This window comes from Lotus japonicus, chromosome 4 (assembly GCF_012489685.1).
Source record: "Lotus japonicus ecotype B-129 chromosome 4, LjGifu_v1.2".
Taxonomy (NCBI): Eukaryota; Viridiplantae; Streptophyta; class Magnoliopsida; order Fabales; family Fabaceae; genus Lotus; species Lotus japonicus.
The window spans coordinates 8129997-8150842 of NC_080044.1; the positions used below are offsets into that span (position 1 = coordinate 8129997).

The 20846-nt window shown below is 35.8% G+C and overlaps 3 protein-coding genes across 3 annotated transcripts; 2 read left to right on the plus strand and 1 right to left on the minus strand.

Annotated features, from left to right (window-relative positions):
* The first annotated feature begins 957 nt into the window (after positions 1 to 957).
* On the plus strand, positions 958 to 6998 carry LOC130711684 (negative regulator of systemic acquired resistance SNI1). The gene is made up of 15 exons (XM_057561398.1): positions 958 to 1244; positions 1490 to 1553; positions 1901 to 1994; positions 2092 to 2175; positions 2399 to 2485; positions 2971 to 3042; positions 4494 to 4563; positions 4645 to 4694; positions 4842 to 5057; positions 5151 to 5221; positions 5341 to 5410; positions 5693 to 5758; positions 5882 to 6034; positions 6527 to 6660; positions 6790 to 6998. Exons 1-15 carry the CDS (start codon positions 1130 to 1132, stop codon positions 6860 to 6862), a joined length of 1419 nt encoding a protein of 472 aa, XP_057417381.1. The 5' UTR covers positions 958 to 1129; the 3' UTR covers positions 6863 to 6998.
* A 298-nt stretch (positions 6999 to 7296) lies between these two features.
* Positions 7297 to 11129, minus strand: LOC130711685 (peroxidase 19). Its single transcript, XM_057561399.1, has 3 exons — positions 10521 to 11129; positions 9720 to 9920; positions 7297 to 8181 (listed from the first exon to the last, which is right to left on the minus strand). The coding sequence occupies exons 1-3, from the start codon at positions 10746 to 10748 to the stop codon at positions 7603 to 7605; spliced, it is 1008 nt and encodes a 335-aa protein (XP_057417382.1). The 5' UTR covers positions 10749 to 11129; the 3' UTR covers positions 7297 to 7602.
* Positions 11130 to 13529: 2400 nt separating this feature from the next.
* Positions 13530 to 17901, plus strand: LOC130715219 (uncharacterized). The gene is made up of 5 exons (XM_057565294.1): positions 13530 to 13722; positions 14489 to 14802; positions 15719 to 15798; positions 15879 to 15937; positions 17394 to 17901. Exons 2-5 carry the CDS (start codon positions 14497 to 14499, stop codon positions 17696 to 17698), a joined length of 750 nt encoding a protein of 249 aa, XP_057421277.1. The 5' UTR covers positions 13530 to 13722; positions 14489 to 14496; the 3' UTR covers positions 17699 to 17901.
* Positions 17902 to 20846: the final 2945 nt, after the last annotated feature.

Sequence of the window (20846 nt, forward strand, 5' to 3'; positions counted from 1 at the left end):
TTTTGACAAGTGAACTACTTCGGCAAAAATGAATAGGGACCCCGCAAGAATAGGCTGCTATGCCCTTTATAATTTGAAGGTCCTCATGTGAGTTGTGACCTAACAAAGCTACCCCAATTGAATGATGTTTTGATTATGGGGAAATAAGCTTCTAACACAATGTACCATGTGTTATAATATGTCATATGAAAACTCAATAAGAATTAAACAATTAAGTTTTGATAACTAACCTATGTAAAAGGGCAACTACTTAAACTCATTAGTATAAGAAAAATCAACAATCCAAAACTACAAAACAACCAAAAATAAAGTAAAGTTCGTACCAAAATAAAAAATAGCAAAAAAATATATGAAAAGACAAGAGAAACTAAATTGTATTGATGCTCAAAAACTGAAAGTTGTGAAAATGACGTTAATCACTAAGTTATACATAAGTTATTGACAACATTAATCATGGGTAATTATTAACAGTTTTAACCTTGCTTATTTATATGCTACCGACAATCATTACTGTTAGTAGTGTTACAATGGCTATACGAACTCCTCATTAACAATCAACAATCACAGATTGTCCGTAATCTAGCAATGAACTTTGCCGCCAAAACGATTGTTCACACCAGCTTACTGACGACAGACGACAAATGTCGTCAGTAAAGTTTGCGCTTAATTATCCCGTCACAATACTGACGATTTTCAGCCCATTTGTATAGTTTTTTTTTAGGTAGACTTCAATTACCGACGACTAGGCCGTTAGTAACAGTGAAGATTATCGGCAGATTTATGATTGTCAGTAATAGACAGTATTCTTGTAGCACATTCTCATATGATAAATCATAAAAATATGAGAGATAATTTATGATATTGACCTTCTTCTGTGAGAATTGTATGAACAAATAATGATCGTTAGGTCAAATTATGAATGATCTGAAGGTGCGGTGGAACCTTTTTATATCCCTAAACTCAAAATCCTCTGCTGCAAGAGTTGCAAAATTTTGGCGGGAAAAAGCAGTAGTAACTCGGGATTTGTTCTGGTTAAAATGTCTAATTGTATATCCATCAAATCAAAATTCTCAGCATTTGACTAATTTCAATTCTGTTCTTGAAGAAAAAGAAAGAAGTGGGAGCGAGAATGGAAAACCCTAGCAGTGGTCAAAGATGGAACAGCGCAGGGGTAGAAGATAACATGCTAGCCATGTTTGATGCCTCAGAAGCTAAAGATGCTCATGAAGATGCCCTCGATGATCGTACGCATCACACTCCTTTTTCTAATGGGTTTCTATTATATGTTCTTCTTTTTCCATGTTCACTTGATTTTGAACTGTGTTTGTGTGCCCATGTGGAAATTCATTGTGTTTAGGCTAATTGATCTTCTGGGTAATCAGAAAAATGTAAACTTTAGAGAATTTTGGTTCTGGGTTTGGGTTTTTTTCTCCTCAACATGAAAAAGTTGTTATCTTTTTTGCTTTCTTATGTTGATTACTATACACAGGGATTGCTTTTTTGGATGCTGTTCGAGCTTCTATTGCTCTTGGACATGGAAAGCCACCCACTAAGTAAGTCATTCTCTTTAACGCTGGTACGCGTCACAAAATGTTGAAAGAGTATCAATTTCTTCTGGGTTTGCAACAAGATTACATAAAAAACTGTTGTGCTTAATTCCATTTTTCTGTTCTTTTTCTTTATCTGTAGTTTATTGTCCTCGAAGAGTAGGAACCCGTTTGAATACGGGCTTATTAGAGCTTATTAAAGCTTATCGGCTAGAAAATGCATGAAGTATCCTCTAATAAGTGCTATTTGGTTTGCGACCAAACCGGTGCTAGGTTGTATTTGGCAGAATGAGTTGTGTCTAGTGTCTTTTACCTGTATTCTGATTTCTGAGTATTTTTTTTAACTTGTCAAGAAAAATATTTGGGGCAGTCTTCCATACGTTGAGGACGGGGAAGACCATAGAGCTGATAATGGCGAGTTATAAGCTTCTGGTTGATTTAGAAAAGGTATTTGACTGCCAAATAACTTTTCTTTTGTTTTGATATTAATATGTCCTAAATGTAACTGATAACTTCAAATGTGTTGAATTCTTTTTTGGGTTAGCACTTCCCTCGTGTGTATCTATCTGGCAGAGATAATTCCCAATCACCCTCTAACTCGCCATCAAAGTTGGTTGTAGTTGAAAAGGTAAGAATGACTATTAGCCGTCTCAATCTGTTGCTTTTGTTCTATTTTGGTTAAATTTAGTTGGTCATGATAGGACATTGTTGGGTGATTTCATCAATGTTTCTGACCTTACTAAGTGGTAAAAGGCTTCTATTGTTATTGATTTTGGATAAATTTGACTGGTTATTGGGATGCTAATAGAGATTACTATTTACTTACAAATAGACAATATTTTTTCTGGCAGGCATGGTATCCCATTATTGGCCTTGATAATGCAACTGCTGTCACTGAAGCAGGTAACAAACAGTCCGGTGGACCTCTTGATCCCTCTGTGAGTTTGTTTTCCTAGAACTCAATTTTGTCCTTTAATGTTTTTAGTTCTTTCATTTTACTTACAACATTTTTTTCCGTAATGTTCAGTTTTTCCTATCCTCAGTAGAGCCAAAAAATAGGGTTTTTTCGCATTTCAAAATATGGTACAGAAATTATGGGTTATTTTTTATTTCTTGTCATGTTAATGTTGCCTTCCTAGTTCCTTTTAAGTTTTACCCCAACATTTATGAAAATCTGCTTTTGGATCTACTTGTTTTATTGTGTTGCACAATATTCGGTAGTAGACACATTCAGTTGCAGTCAGGTTATGACTAATAAGAGCTCTGCAGCTCAATCAACTCATTTATATTTTTAAAATATATATCTTTTTTATTATAATATTGGTCTTCTGCAAGATTGTATAATGTATCTTTCTACAAATTGCAATTTGATGTTCAATTCTTAACACTCATTTTTGGTCTTTATTTTCTCCACCTACCTTAGAGCTTTCAACTCATGATTGAAGATCTCGCTGAAGTTTTAACTGAGGACGAATTTCAAACATCAAGTGTGAAGGTTAGTTCATTAATATTGCACATTTCTGTTGCGATATCTGTTAGGATATAGTTTGTTGAGATAATTTTGTTATGATAATTTGTTTGGATTAGATCATTATATACTGTTATGACTTATGATTCTGTTATGATATATTATGATAAGATATATTGTTAGTAAGTATAACATATATTATGTTATGATAGATTAGAAATTTTTTTATAAGCCTAAAATATGTACAAGGGGTATCCTAACCCGTATACAAAACTAACCTGTTAAACACATTAAAGGGTGCCTATATCAATCAACCAAAGTAAAATTATAACCTTTAAGTTTACACCTAAGCCAAGACCAAGCTAAAGCCTTAACTTTTTTTCAGAATAGATGCAATACATGAGTTACCATTGTGAAAGATAATATCATTGTGACAACTCCAAATGGACCAAATGATAGCAAACCATTCTGTCAACACCATCTTTGGGAGCTTACCGTATAGGATCCCTACAAATTGTGAAAAATTAGCCCTGCATTCAGCTTGGAGTGCTGTGTAAAGTCCAAGCCAATTAAGAAATTGCTGCCAAATAGAATGTGAAACTGAACAAGAGAACAACACATGAGAACATTGATTCATGGCCATAATTACATAAATGACATGAAGTATTATTATTCTCCAAAGTAACCTTTCTAGGCAACAAATTATCTCTTGTCTGCAACCTTTCAAGATAGGCTTTCCAGCCAAATGCTGAAACTTTTGATGGTACAACATTTGACCAAATAAGCTTAAGAAACAATCTATCCACCCTTCGAAAAGCCTGATGCAAAATCTCATAAGCTGAACGCACTGAAAACCCCACGTAAACATCAGCTTTCTAGCACAGTATCATTAACTTCATGTTTGGGCATACTTTTTTGATAACCTGCAACTAAATGTCAAAGAATGGTCTTTCCCATTCAAATGATTTCTTTCTCCAAATCATATCCCACCTAGAAACACTATTTTCTTTCCCGTCTCGCTCACCTTACAAACTGAGAAATTTTTACACAAATCCTCCCCAACCCGCAGATCCAATTAAAACCGTGTCCTGCCAACATTAGGATATGATATGATTTTATTGCTCAGGTTTCATTCTTTTAGCCTTTGTAATTGACGAGGCAGCCTCTAGAAACCCAGTTCTATAAATATATACTTCTGGATCACATTAATATCAATCAAATATTCAATTAATTATTAAATCAGCTATTCAGAGTTCTTCGAGTTTCAAGAATTCAATTCTAGAACTCTGTATATTTCATTATTTCTTCTGCATTAGCCGTTGAGAGTTGAGACAGACTCCTTATAATTTTGTATTGGATATGAAAAAAGTGTTGCAGCTGAGGCTACAAAATGTGGTCTAATGACAAATTAAGTACAGTGTTTATTTAACAAATATAAGATACATATTTCTGATTTTGTTTATGTAATCTTGATGCAGACCCTGCAGAAATGGTTACTCTTCCAATATCTTGTGATTGTTTTCCAAGGCGATTTTCTCTCTCGTAATGGTATGTATGAAGTTGAACACATTCTCTTCAGCTGCTATGCCTTAGTCTACTTGTAAATTCTAAGTAACTGTTCTGTTGCAGCAACCATGGACTGGAGTATGCAGAGGGAATCTTTGCTCCACAAGTTACTGGTAATTGTTTCATTATAGGATTTTGTTGACTAACCAATCAACAATTAGCCATTATGATTTGTTGAGATTTTATGCATCTTAATGCACCGCCTAGAAGTTTTTATTTTTTATTTTTGTAGAAATATTTAACTGATCGAGTTTTTGCAGGGATCTAGGAAAATAAATTACAAAAACTTGATGAAAGACTGTCTGAAAGTTATTTGTCAACTATGTCAACTTCTTCAAAAAGAACTCGGTGAACATCTAGAGCTTCAAAGGAGTTCTGAATCTCAGTTATCCAAAAATTGTGTTACTGCATTATCTCTTGCCTTACATGAAGTATTAAAGAACACATGTATCTCTATGGACAAACTTTTGGTGATGGTATGTTTCTGAACTTTAATTGTTATAGTAATTATGTAATTATTCAAATTTCAAATAACTTTCTGTGTCTGCTTACATTGTTGATTATTTTAGATCATGGACCTTGATATGTCTAGGAAGAAAGCAGATATTGAAGGTCGTACTTCAAGAGCTGATAGTCCAAGGTAATTGTTTGTTTTAATTTTGTTTCATTGTTGTTCCTTTCAGATGGTTTTCTTGTTTCTCTATGTGCTGTGGTTCTGGTTGAAATAGATGTAATCTTGTATTGGTGCATTTGGTACAGAACACCTTTGATCGACATAATTCTGGATGAACTAGCTTACAGCAAAGATACTGTTCCCCTTTTCCTCGAGGTGGCTCCTGAATACTGTCTCTGCCCTTTCCCTCTCTATTCATCTCACCATCTCTCTTTGCATGTTACTATCTATGGGGCTAGATGAAGTATGGATGCATAAGATTGGGTTATGCTTGTCCTTTGAAAACCTTTGCTCTGACGTATCCTGATTGGATGTGATTCGAGACATCTTACTTTGGTGTTACTAGTTAACTTTTCTAAATTTCAATATCAAGTCATATTTTGAGGGAGTTATCTTGTGGCTAATAATTACTTATGCTTTTCATGAGAGTGGCTTCAGATCTTCAGTGAACCTAAATGGAAGCTGGAAATAATTGTACAGTATCTCTGGAGATACATAACCAAGGTAGTTAACAGCCACACTATTTAAAAATCTATCATACTTGATTAACACTATATTCAAATCAAAATCCATCATACTGTTTCATAATCTCTTGAATTAACTACTTTTGTTAATACAAAATTGCAGCCTTCTGTTCGCACTCGTAGGACAAACAATTGTACTGAAGATGCAACATTTGATGAGGCTTTGAAGTGCTTTTCAAATAAAACAGGCACTAAGAGCACAATAAAAAAAATTGGTGCAGATGTAATTCAGTTACTTCTAGCTCATGGTTTTCAGGTACCTGTCTTTGTTAAATGAAACAATGCCACATATACATTGATTTGAATGAGATAGCTTCTTCAATAAAGAGCTACAAAGATTGAGGACCAGTAACCCTCGTAAAGAAGAAATGAAGACATCCAAGAAATAAGAACATCATAACGAAAGTTGAAGAAACTCTTTTGCATAATAGGACCCGTTTGGATGCAGATTAAAAGACCTTTATTGGAGATAAGCTTCAATACGTGTTCTTTGATTTGTATCCAAATAGGCTCATTGTCAAAGAACTTCATTAATCCCAAACAATGGATCACGACCACTTCGATAGCTATTGATCTCATGGGATTGGGGGACTAGATAGAGATTTTTGCTATTTGGATTTTTTTCAGTATGAAGCCTGTCATGTTTGCCCTAGGGAAGCAAAAGATATTAGTCCACACTTCTTGAAAACTGTATGAGGAGCTTCAAAAATTAGTTCTTTTTTTGAAATGGGTTTTCACTGGTTTTCAGGCTCAGTTGTTGATATTGTCAGAAAGAAATGAAGATGGCAACATATCTGAGGACAAAGAAGAGGGAGCCAAAACTGTTGTGCATTTCTGCCAGACATTAATTTCTGCTTTTGAGAGTTTGATAAGCACAGATGAGTAAGTGAACTATTTCTCAGGATTTTAATCTTTTGCAGTGATTTCTAAATATGAAACCATGTTATAAAAATCCATAATTTTCTTGGTTAATCTTGGCAATTCTGAAATTTGTTTCCTGTCATGGTGTAGGCATGCGGAGATCCTGTCGATTGGAAAAGAGGCGCTATTTACTGCTGCAACTATTATCTCCATGAAGTCATAGGAGCCTAAGTAACTGCTTTGAATTGATTAACGTATTCTGTGATTCTGTCTGATACAACAAGATCAACCAACTCTATTCTATATTGACTTGATTAACTCATTCTTTTTGCATAGTTGTAGGCTTTATGTTAATTAAATGCAATGGGATATACCGATATAGTACATTGTTAGGGAGTTCAATTGCCTTGATAAGATCCTTGTCATATGAGATCTTAATTCTTACAAGACGTGGGTGAGAGTTGTGAAGTGTTTCCCTTATGGAGGACCATACTCGATTTAAGATTATCCTAATCATGGAGTGGAATGTTAATAGATGCAATAAATTAGGACACCATAGCTAGAAGTGTCCAACTCATAGAAGGGACAATAACAATAACCAAGAAGGAATTTCCAAGTGTCAAAGTGGTGGGTGCTAGCATATCTCTGAACAAGGAATACAAGCAATGTTCACTTGGTCACCCTCTTTTTGATTGATTAAAATGCATGAGTCTCGTCAAATTGGTTGTGGGGCCATATAATTTATTAGGCCCTGTGTGAATTTTAACTAATTGAAGAGGGTTAGAAAGAAAGTTGATGTGAGTTTTTTTTTTTACATAAGAAATATAATTTGCACCCGTCAGAGTTTGATTCCTAGACCTTCCCCACCTAACCCATATGCTCCCTAACTCTTACCAATGAGATTATTTGGCAGCTAGGGAGACAGGAATCGCCCATGCACACTACAATCTCTTCTTTTATTTTTCACCCCTGCACGCTACAATCTCTTCTTTTCTCCCCGTGTTTCCTCCCTCTCACCACTTTAATCGAACTCAATTTATCCATAGCCGCCACAAAAGCCTGAAAAAACCGCTGCTTATCCTTCGCAAGATCCACAACCATCGCCTTCGTTCGTGGATCCAAAGCCAAACCTTGATCTGAACCCAACAAACCCATCTTCTTCTGCAAGTTACTGTAATACGCATGATCAAACACGAAAGGTGTAGTAGCATCGAACGGGGCAACGATGTCGGAGTTTCCACCGGAGTTCGGACAATACAGTCGCAGAGCGTGAACCAACTTCGGATCCATGTCCGGGTCGGGTTGATCCGTGCCCTTGAAATTGTAGAGTCGGGTCACGAAGTGGTTGCAGTGGGCGAACCCGATTGTGTGGGCGCCGGAGAGAGTGACCATGTCTTGTGTGGCTAGGCCTTTGGAGTTGAAGAGCTTGATGAGTTGATCAACGGTGAAGTTTGCACGTGGGATGTTGGGGGCCACTCGTGATGCCTTTGAGATCTTTCCATCCCATCTTCCTTTTTTCACTTGGTAATAGGGTCCTCCTGCCTGTGCCACATTTAAACTAAATAAAATCATCATGAAAACCCAACATCAAATCTAATGGAATTAAGTCTTTTTCTTCCTAAGGTATTCCATGGCCGACAAACTAATCATTCAAGGTTCAGAGATCATGTTAAGTGGGTAGACATCTCCCAACAAATTCTTAACTAAATGCTTAAAAACTCAAGTATCTATAGTTGTGCTACACCTTGCTTAATTAAGTCATTTCTCTTACAAGTACAAGGCTCCTACTACATATATCAGCTTGATATGATATGGAATAGCAAAGTTGGTCAATTTAGCATCTGAATGAATTTTTCGCTGCAAACTTAGTCCATAGAAAAAGAAAATACATGTTTTTAAATGTATAAAATGTTAGTCAAATTAGTATTTATACATTCAAGATTTTTGAATGTATTTTCCAGACAACTAACTTAGCAGTGGCAAAATCTTTCAGAATTCACTCAAAGGACAATATACTAAAAATATTAGAGCTAAGGCTCAGAAGCAGCCTTGTGTTTGGTGCCCAAATAATTTACCTGTAAAAGTGCAAAAGTTCAGCTATTCTAGAGTCTAACATACCAAAATATATGACAAGAAGAAAACAATTCTAAACAGACTTTATGTATGCAGAGTCCTTGAATGGAACAGCCACTCTGCAAACTGCCAAAATTGCAATCAATATTATAGTAGTTGAGAAATTTTCATTTCTTAATTGGAGTTGTCTAACTTCAAGTATTAATAACTTTATTATAAGTGGATTAGTTAGTGGTGCTAAAGATAAAATGGTTAAGAACATGGTGTTATATTGTCCTTTCCCCCCTTTCTCTTAACATTTAAAAACCTATTACAAAAACTAACATCTCATTTCTTTAAATATAAAGTACATAATAATGTCATCAGAAATGACAGACAAGTAGGCTGCAATGAATAATATAAGTACCATAATACTGCGCCTAAATTTTTTAGAATAGCTTGTTATTTTGGCATTGATATCATCATCAAATTTCCCTGGTATTCTATAAAAGGGGAAACGGGAAACCACCTTTGTCTTTCCAAAACCGTTTTTCTTCTGGGTTAGCACTTAGCAGTATGGAAGCAAAGCTGCTGAAAAAAAAGGAAGAAAATTTGAACTTACACGTCATGTTTGAAAACTCGTTCAAGAAACCACAGTAAAACCAAAATCACAGTAAACAAAAGTTCCAGCTAAGGAAATTTACTTGTGTCTACCATAATTTTAGCTTAACCATAGTTTTTGATTGAGTTTCAAGACAGGCACTCAGAATAGAACTAGAAAAGCATAATATACATTGCTTCATAGTCAAATAGCCCCTCTCCTCTAAGGCCAAAGTAAGAGGAACAAATATTGTTACTTCTAAGAGCAAAACCATTTAAAACTGTGATCAGGTACCTATAATATATCAAATCTTAGCACGTGAGGGCATTACCAAAGTGCCCACATTTTAACCAGAAAGTAGGGGTGGAATAAAGAGAAACAAATAAAGATATTAAATAGGAACTGAAACAAAAAACCAGTAACTTACCAGGTGAACATAATCTCTGGCTGCAATTGCAAGAATGTCTGCACAAGACACAATGCCAGGGCACTTTTTCTCCACTATTTCCTTGGCCTTCCTCACAGTCTCAAAGCCTTCCACCCTCAAATCTTTGTTATCCTCTGCATCTTTCTCAGCCAATTCCTTGCTTCCAGGCTTTGATGCTATTAAAATTGAAGCATCACATCCCTGCACTCACCCATTCAAGAATTATCTTATCACAAACCCCCCCATTAAAAAATGTTCCAAGAACAAAAATTCACAACCAAACACAAATGACTAATTTAACAGCATCTTTGGATTCACATTCAGATCTTCTACAGTCAATTCTGCTCCCACAAAAGCTACTAGAAGTAGCTTTTCTCATAATCAATTTGCATTCCAACGTGAAAATCTACCGTGTATCCGAACATGCACTAAATGCAGCTGGAATTACTGAAACATTTGTTCTAAAAGTATTACTGGTGGATGAAGACTAGAAATTATAGGAATTATCTTATCACAAGTCCCCCAGGAATCTAAAGTCACAACCAAACACGAATGACTAGTTTAACTGCATGTTCAAAAATTCTTCTACAAATTCCAAAACCAGGATCAACTCTGGGGAGAAGGTTCAGTGAGTAATTTTGAGTTTTAGAATTGTTTCTGAGGAAACAGAAGTTTATCAAAACATGCTATGAAGACCATAAATTGGCTTGCTTTTTGCTTTTAAATCTTTGAGAATAATCAGGAAAACAAGCCAGTACATGCATGCAAGGGTAAAGTTTTTTTTAGTGGAATTGGACTTACTTCTACAAAGCAATCATGGAAGAGAAGACGAATGGTGGCAGGTCCAGAAACAGGTGATTCTTTGAATTGCTGAGAGGTGACTGAGCCAACAAGCTGCTCTAACTGGGGGCAAGATTTTGCATAGTAATCAACTGAAAGAATGGCTAAGCATGATGAAGTTCTGAAGAAAACAGACAAAGAAATGAGTAGAACTGAAAAAGAAGTTGAAGCAAAACAAAGGACAGACATGAGTAGTTTAGTTAATGGAGCAGTTCAGGACAAAACAAAAGAGTAAATGTTGAAGAAGGCAAGGTTGAAAATTTGTAGTATGGGACAGATTGCTAATCAGAAACAAGGGAGAGTTAAAAATTAGAGGGAATCAAACCCGTGAATCTTATAGAATAGAAAAATGAAGCTGAATTATTAGGTGGTGTCTAGTGCAGAAAAAGTTCAGACATCCCAAAAATAGAATTCACTAAATTCCAGAGGAAATCACATTGAAAATTGTATATATATTTGGTTTAATCCTAATTGGTTTATGTTTGGTCAAATGAAAATGTAGGGTCTACATAGATGCATCATGTCAGTTTGATAATTTGAGCTTCCTCGAGATTGGAAGAATCAGTGACAGATGATCAAAGAGAGAAACTGTGGTTTATTTATCAATTTATGGCTGATTATTTTAAAATAGTAAAACTGGAAAATGTTAAAGAACATGGGCATGAACCAGAACTACCCTTATTATGAAAAATGATGATGAGATTCATTCACATGTGTGCAATTGTTCCTGATTTTGAAGAGAAAGTTGACTGCTGGCATAGAAAAACTGCCATTAATTTTTTTACCTCATATTGTTAAGATTTCTTAATAAGGATGAACATATCGGTCTCATTAGTGGCAATAGATTAAGAAAACACCGCTAAGCGCGGAGATCAACTGATGTGAAGTTGTTTTAACATAAGCAAGGATTTCGAGTTCGAGTCCATGTGAATGAAACTTCGTTAAATATTTAGTTGGAAGAGTTTTGCTGTTCATAATAATCTTACCGACTTGAATAAATTTGGTTCAATTGAGAGTATATGTGGTTTAAAAAATATTAAGTACAGAAATAGAGAAGCAAATGAAGAGATAACATTAATCATGATATTGTACATTATGCTCCATAAATTTGTACCCTTTTGTTTATAATAAGCATTGTTTACCATAAAAGCAAAAAAATAATATGAAAGTAACATTTTCTGTTAACAAAAATAGGCTTGAGTGAAGGGAAAATAGTGAGTGAGTGAGTCAGAGAACCCCACCAAACAGCACTGAGGTACAAGCCTTGCTTGCATGAGTTATTAAATGCAGGGCATGTGCAACCAAAAGGCCCACTTGATTATAAATAAATGAATAGCTCTTCACAGTAATTAATTCAATTCGCTCACTACTCTCCATCATCTTGTGTGACCAAAATGCTGAGTTTAATTTCTTTCTTTTTTCAGGTTCGTCTTAAGTGGGGGCAGCTTTTTGTTGTGACTTCATTAAAAATGCTGGTGGACCATCTCAGCAAAGTTTGTTCCTCGTGTAAGCCTAGCATTACAAGGTGCTTCAGCATAGAAAGAAATATGGGCATTTAGTAAACAAAGTGAAAGTGGGACAAACATGAGATGAGTGTTCCTTCCACCACCCTTTCAGTGGGACTCCACCCTCTCCTTCCTAGGGTCAACTAGATCTTTTCTCGCACAGAGATGTTTCTTTTTCTTTTCAACATAAAGAAATAGAACCTTCATTTAGTCCACCAAAGAGTAGGGGTCAAGAAATTGTGTCCTTCCACTTATCTAACATCAAAACTAGAAAATGCAACATGAAAAATGTAACTTTGAAAATTATTAGTAGTAGTATTTTGTATTAGCAAATTTATATTTTTCAAAATATTAATAAATTAAATATCTATTATTTTTATACTCCCAAAATTAAAAAATTAATTAGTGTTTATTCATAACTATTAGTTTTTATGACTAATATATTTTTACTATTGTAAAAGTTTTCTCTTCACTTATTGTCTCTTCTTAAAAAAAAAAAAATCATTGTAAAGGAGATACTTGATATTAAAGTGTTACAAATTTTCTCATTGTTTCATTCCTTGCGTTTCAAGTTCCATTGTTCATCATTTTTTATTTATTTTACAATATTATTTTATTTATATTTTTTATTCATTTTAAGAGAAAATGTCAAGGCTGCTTGGAGATTGTTTGGAGATTGCCCAGGTTCTTTCTCAAGGCAGGGAGCTGTTTCATCAACTTGCTTATGAGTTTTTGGAGGTCAAGCACCTTTTGGAGAGATCCTGGAGAATCCAGCGGTTCAGAGAGTCAGTGTTTGGCTACTCGCTTAGAGGACCCCCCTCAGCTTCAACCCATCTTGGCTAGGGATTTGTTAGGCTTGTAGTCTTTTCTGTTTTGTTTTTAATTTTCCGATGTACCAAAAAAAGATAAAATGTCAAATAGAAAGTATGAATCTGGTTTTGAAAAATCAAAAAGATTAATATAAAAAATTGATAATTTGTAAGATATATTAAGTTTCTTTAAGATTCTAATCCAAAGAAAATCATTTTAATATTTTCGCCTTAAACCCCAAAATGTCTGTACACGGGTCATGACCGGTAAAAGATGAGATTAAATTATTAAGGCCCAGTTTGGAAGAGCTTATTTGAGCTTATCTGACAGCATAAGCTCTTATGCCAGTGTTTGGGAGGGCTTATGCAAACAGCTTATGGCTATTTTCAGCTTATTTTCATAAGCTACTCAGGATAGCTTATGAAAAACAGCTTATGCTTATATACAACTTATTTTTAATTTATTTCAATAAATTTTTAAAAATAGCTTATGAATAAGCGCTTATGTCATAAACGCTTATGACCATAAGCGCTTAATTAAGCTGTTTTTCCAAACGGGGCCTAAAAGCATAAAAAAAGAGGCTAAGGACTCAAACCAAATTTTGGAGTAAAATGAGGGACCAAAACATGCTAATAAAAACTGAAATGTCAACAATAGCCCTCTCCTCAGATCCACCCACCTCTCTCAATTTCTCACCCATCACCCCTGGCCTGAACCCACTTTCTCCTCCTTCCTCGTCCGTTCGCCGGCCGCCACCCGCCACCCGCCGTCGTGATTAGTGAGCGTGGGTTTAGGTTTTCCGCCCCTGCTGCTGCTTCCATTTTCTGCTCGCAGTCGCTGAGTCGCAGGTAGCTGTTCTTCCATTGTCCTTGTTTAAATTAACTATCCAATTCATGAATTCAATGATTCATTCAAACGTTAAATGTAATGATTTACTATTCAAGCAAAATTGAATTGGTTGTTTTCCACAGTGATTGAGTTTCAAACTATACACTTGATGTTGTTTTCCTTCTGATTTTCTTCTTTTGCTTTGTTTTGAGTTTGATTTTGTTTTTTAATTTGAAAGCAAGCTCAGTGCACATAGAAATAAAATGCTTGATTAGATCCACTGCTTGTTTTTGAGGAACATGTATTTCTTATAAATATTGTGAGTGTGCTTTGAATTATCAATGGAAGTATGGAACCTTGACTTGCTGCAAGTGCAAATGTGAAATGTTTTGAATCAATGAATTATGGAATGGAACCATGCTGGCTTGTAGTCACTTATTGACGTTGATATTCTTCGAACATTTACCGCAAACAAGACTCGGAGAGGGCATTTGCCTCGTAGTTTTACTTAGCACACTATTGATATGTTCCATTTTTTCTTATTTTGTATTGTTTTATTGGACGTATCATGTGTAAATGAAATGGAACCTTTGTTGGTAAAATAGCGAGTCTTTTTTATTTCGGTTTATAACTATTTATATATTGTGGCACGTTTGGATTTGCGGTTCTAAAATTCGCCCAGGCTTCACAAAATTTCTGGTTCCGCCACTGCGTAGAACTCACCCAAAAGATGCATTCACAATATTGATAGATGCACTCAAGTTCGTTCATTTTTCTCATTTTCAGATTCTGCAATGCAAAGGGTATCTTCAATCTCGAGATTTTTGAGGAGCATAGCCTCTGAGACCAAAACCCAGGTTCTCTTCAATGAACCTTGTCGGCGCGCCTTCTCTGTGGTTTCCATTGGAGCAGCTTCCCAGAAATCGCATCAACCGGAGATTCCGTGTGATTTCCAGAAATGGGGTTCGCTTGGATTCTGCAGGACGTCAAGGTTTGCCACTGGGTTCAGCCCCTTGCAACGGAAGCCGTTGGATTCCATTGTAGATGTCGAGAGACTCAAGGTTCGGGATCCTGAGGATATTGCTTCAGCTTGGGATGATGTAATGTCTCATTTATCGTAATTTCAGTTTGATTTGTTCTTTAATTGTTTTGTCTGGTTTCATTTGTTGACAGTAGTGTGTGTGTGTTTGTAGAAGCTGGTTGAAATGAAATTGGAAAATATTCATAATTTTTAATAAGACTGTAGCTATGTTTATCAAAAGAGATAATTAAGTTGTGTGAAATTTTGATATCAGAGGATCATTCTTGGTTGGAACAATACTGTATAGTTATATAGTGTTTGCTTGGTTTAAGAGAAGGGTCAGAGTAGTCTCAGAATGCTTTTTTGTTTGACTTTGCCACTTGCTTTGGTTCGAGTTAGGCTTTTCTCAGTTTTTGGAGGCTGAAAAAAATTGAAAAGTATAGGTAGGAGATGAGCTCCAATGAAGAGGAAGAGAAGGAAGCAACTAAAGAAAAAATGTGGACTTAGCTAAGCTTCTGCTTGTTGTTGATCAATGGGAAACATTTACCCTCTCCTTTTTACGGTTGGTGTGTTATAACCAGAATGTCCACTAACGTATACCAATTAGCAATGTGATCTTTGTAGTAGCAAGTAGCAACCAAGTTCTTCTTCTTTGTTGTGGTTATCTAGAACTCTTCTTTGAACCTGCTATTAATTTTTCTGTAGGATAAGGATTCCTGTGAACTTGTTATAAAGTGCATAAGTAACAATATATCCACTCTTGAGTGCATCATTACTGTTGCACTTTATAAACATGGTTCCTTTACAGGAATTTTCCCTGTGTTATCCTGTTGGATTATATGCAGAAGAGTTGTATATGGAGCATATTTTTAATCATTACAAATTTATTGTCATTATTGAATTGGCAGAGTTGATATAATTTAGGAAAAGCTGTCTAAAAATGATTTCCATATTATTTTGTTTTTAATTATATGATTTGGCTTGTTTTATTTCAGTATCACATTGGAAGAGGTCATATTGGAGCAACTATGAAAGCAAAACTTTATCACTTGCTGGAGCATAGAGCTTCAGAATGGTATTAATTTTGATCACTACTTAAATTATGAATTGCGCTCTTCTAGGTTTCATGTTCCTAACTTCATTTATCCTTGGCAGCCGATATTTTGTCATTCCTTTGTGGAGGGGAAGTGGTTACACATCAATGTTTGTTCAAGGTTTGATACAAATGACTTCTATCATATTTTTTTAAAATTCAATAATAGTTTGAATCTATACTATTTCACACCCAATTGCTGATCTGTATTTGTAAATGAGAAATCTTTTGCCCCCCTTGAACATAGGTACTATATCTACTTCTTGGAAGTGGGTAGTATAATGAGAGAACTTGATAGATTGAAGTGAATGGGAGAAAGAAAAAGAAAATGGTCATTCTAGGGAATTGTTGAAATTGTAGGATTAGATGGAAAAGATAAAAGCATGATCAGCATGGAGAACAAAAGTATAATTTACGAAATTGAATATGAACATCTATGATGTATTGCACTGACCTTATCCATCAATCATTTTAGTACTACTTCAGCTTGTATAAATCCAGCACACTCACAGCATACTAACACAATATAACTTAGCTATTTAGCATATAATACTCAAATATTCTGACAAATACAAGAATTTGATCTTAATTTTTTGTTTGTCCTCATATTCAGATAGAATAGAACTTAATGCTTGATTATTTTGGGGATGATTTTTTAAAATTATACAATAGAGATTGAAGGGATGTCTTGAGAGTCATCTGTATTCAGAAATTCACTTATAAAATAGATCAGCTTGCAATTTATTCATTTGGTTATTTTTTAACCGAAAAGGAGAAGGGCAGTGCCATGCAACACAGACAGATATGTTGACTGAATGCTGATTGATGGGAGAATCTAAGTTGCAAATAAAATTGGAGTGAATTATTTCAATTTCGATCACAAGGACTGATAGAAAATGATGAATTAACTTTGAAGTAGGATACCTTAGCAAATTCAGATATGTTTGATTGAAGTTTTGAAATTGATCTTTCAACTGTGGAAAATATATAATACAACTGATTGGAAATGAGAATTCGAAAATAGTGATAAACTTGGAATACTTTGAAATTTTAGTGTTTATTTGGTTTGATAAACATGTTCTGTTTTATTGGCAGCTCTAGGGTAAAAAACTAGTGTCCAAAACCTAGTATTTTTGTTGCTTTAAGATATTATTCTCATTCTAGTCTGAATCTTGTCCAAGATATGAGAAAGGAACTGGCGAGGAGAGTATTGTTTTCCAACCATTTAAACCTTACTTCTTTTGTATGCATTATTATGTATTTATTGTTTAGGTCACCCCTAGATTTTAATTTTTCATGAAACTTCAAATATGATGTCATGTCTTAAAAATTGAAATATATCTTGAAGCCCTCGGAAATGGATTATAAGTTAGAAAATTGAAATCTGGAGTTTGATCCTAAGGAGCTGCAATCTTGGGGATATTTTTGGTCTTCACCACACCCGAGTCAGAATTACGAAAGCAATTTAGTATAAACAAATAAAACCGTGTATTTATCTTGAGTGTTTCTATCTTTGCCTCTTTTTCTTTACACTTCCATTGTTGTCTCACCCACACATACTCATTCTTTTCTTGCAGCCCAGGCGCCACACATGATTTTTACAGGTCTTGAAGATTACAAGGCCAGAGGAACACAAGCATCTCCCTACTTTACTGTGACCTTTTACACAGAATTTGCAGAGAGCAAGGACCTGGTACTTATCCGCGGGGATGTTGTATTCACCAGCAAGCTGACTGACTCAGAGGCAAAATGGCTTTTGGAAACTGCTCAGTCTTTTTATTTGAATGATGTGAGGTACAAACTTGTTGAGAGGTTCAACAGACAAACACGCGAGTTTGAGTTCAAGGATGTCTTGCAAGCATTGGACATGCCTATTTTGTAACCATTTTTAATTAGACAAATCTTAAACTAATTAATAGCATTGAGGATAGAGAGGTTTCTTTTCATCTTTTGTTGTCAAATTCTTTTTTGTTTGTTTGTTTGTTGGACTGAACTTTCTACTATAATCTCTGATGCAGTATTTTTTGTCCCTTTCTAGATGAACATTCTTATCTAGTTTCAATAAAGGATCTTGGTTTGGAACTTTGCCTTAAAGTGTGCATCTAGATTGAAACAGAGAATTAACAAAGAAGAATGAGAAGTCTGATCTATGTTAACTGGTGTTTCAAGCCAATGATTCTTGGACTAGCTATTAAATAGGTAAAGATATTTCCTTAATTCAAAGTGTGACTATGGCGAATCAGAATTAAACTAGGCTTCTCTAGTTAATCCTAGTTCTTGCATACGAGCTTTAGGTCATTGGACTGTGAAGCTCAAGTACAATAGTTACCTAAAAATATGAGCAATAAGTTTACCCTCACACTATACTCATTTACACCAAGTGAGTGAATTTTCAAAGAGAAAAATGAGAAATATGATAGGTTAGAGAGAAAGATGAGAAATATGATAAGTGATAAGAAGAGATTGAGTGGGACTGAGAGGAAGGTAAAGAGAAAGTTATTTGAGGCAATATCCAGTGTGAATCTTTTTCGGTGAAGAGTTGCTACAATTGATTGTGTGGACAAGTTCCTCTCTGTAATTCCGGTTCTCGCACAGGACAGATGTTCTACGAGATGCTGAGACAACCGGTTCGACAACTGACTAATAGTAACAAAACCAACAAAATAATAAAGAAGAACACAGAGGATTGGTAACCCAGTTCAGTGAAACTTCACCTACGTCTGGAGGGTATGCACCCAAAGAAAGGAAATCCACTATCTCAAGATTCAGGAATTACAGACACTCATGAACACAACATTTCATAGTTCACTTCCTAATCTACCCAGTGTATTTCTACTTAGTATCTCAATCTAAGTATGAGAGCCCCTCTCCCTTTCTCTCAATCACTGCCACAGTGATTGGTAACAAACAATCAACAATCAGAGTTTGAAGAATCAAAGAACACAGAACAAAACTTTGCTTTATAGAATCGGGGAGCAAAGTTTGTTCACAAGTAACAAGGACAAAGAACAATGAACAACCCTAAAACACTTGATCGCTCTCTATTAGCTTCGGTGGTCTTCATCCTTTTATATACTTCAGCAGCAGCAGCAGCATAGGCACTCAGGTTACCATGGGCTGAAGTAACAGATTGAAACAACCATCAAATCAAAACTGAATCTCCAAAGATCTTGTTGCGTTTTTCCCAAGTAAAGATAGAAACAAATATTTTATCAAAGATTGTTTCAACAAATAACAACCCACAATTAAAACCCTTATGGTACAGCTACTTGAACCTCAAGTAACTTATAAAAACATATCTTCATAAGATCTTCAAGGGCCCACAATCACGTTCCAAGCAAAGGACTGATGTCCTAGCTTCACGAAATCAGATGTCAAAGCATCTGCTTCGACATCAGGTTGTTTTTGACAAAATGCAAGACAACAAAGTAACAACACTCTCCCTCTCAATCCAGGTTGCACGTGGTCTTGGATTTGGTAGTGGTAGGTTCTGGAGCGTGTTCGTATCTTCCTTTGGCGAGCTTGTCATGATGTCATCCCATGTGTGGAACTGCTTCATCATTGGGGTTTACTTTGCTCAACGGTGTGTAGTTTGTGCAGATCGTTGTCGGAGTCCCTATTACATTGTTTGTGGGATTGTCTAGCTTTGAGGAAGATTTGGCAGCAGTTGGGTTTGTTGTCTTTTGAGTTTGGCGCTACGAAGGATTTTTGGGCGTTAGCCATGGCTGTTCCGCCCCCAGCTCGAGATTATTTTGCGTTGATGGTGTGGGAGCTTTGGAAGAATTGATGTGAGGTGATGTTTCGAGGACAAGGTCGTCCTATTGGTACAGTGATGCATAAGGTGAGTAGCATGTAATCCTTGGCATGATAGGTTTAGGGGTTTGCTTAGGGACTGTGGTGTTGGTCATTTACCATGGCTTGCACCTTTGTTGGCAGCATATGAGTGACAGTTTCTTCAGACTCCTTGTTTGGTGATCCAGCTTGTTAGAGCTGCTGAAACATCCCGATCTGACGATTATCGTTGCTTCACAATAACAACATGAGTCTTCCATCATGCTTTGTCCTCATTCACGCCCTTCCTTAGAAAACTTCTCAAGAAGTCCCCATCCCAATATTTCTCCAAGCAATCCTCCTTAACCTTGGAGTTTTTATGTGTTGGGTTCATGAATAAAAGATGCATCTTGTTATTATACCATTCAAATCTTTTATGCCCTCATCAACTGTATAGTCTCATACTTATATAGCCTCAGAATACATTTTGTTCGAGTGCGAGATCAGTTCATTCATGTGTCCCTTCGCCTAGAAGCCACTTTTTATCACTGCCTCATTTTGCATCGATCATTGTTGCTATCAAAGGGCAGTTGCAATGAGATTTCCCTTGCAGTATTTGTCTCATGAGGGGAACATAACAACATAGATTCTTGGCTTAATTGCACTTTTGGTCCCCCAACTATTGCCTTCCTGCAAAAATCATCCCCAAACTTCAAAATTAGCAGAAAACGTCCTCCAACTATACATGCCGTTGCACTTTTGGTCTGCCGTTTGCCTTCCGTGAGAAAACTAACGTGAGAAGTTGATGTGACTCTCTCACGCGTGTCTCACATGACTTTCTTCAGAGAGCTTGATGAGTGGACAAGTCACATGCTTCTCATGTGACTCTAAAAGGGGGTAATCAGGTCTAATTCGGGTTTGTAATTTCATAACCGTTTGAGCATTTTAGAGTCACGTGAGAAGCATGTGACTTGTCCAGTCATCAAGCTCTCTAAAGAAAGTCACGGGAGACACACGTGAGGGAGCCACATCAGCTTCGCACGTTAATTTTCTCACGGAAGGCAAACGGCAGACAAAAAGTGCAACGACATGTATAGTTAGAGGACGTTTTTTGCTAATTTTGAAGTTTGGGGACGATTTTCGCAGGAAGGCAATAGCTGGGGGACCAAAAGTGCAATTAAGCCTAGATTCTTTCAAAGTTAAGGTATTTTCTACAAATTGAGCTCTTGATTCACTTCTCTTATCCTAGAAGTTTGAAT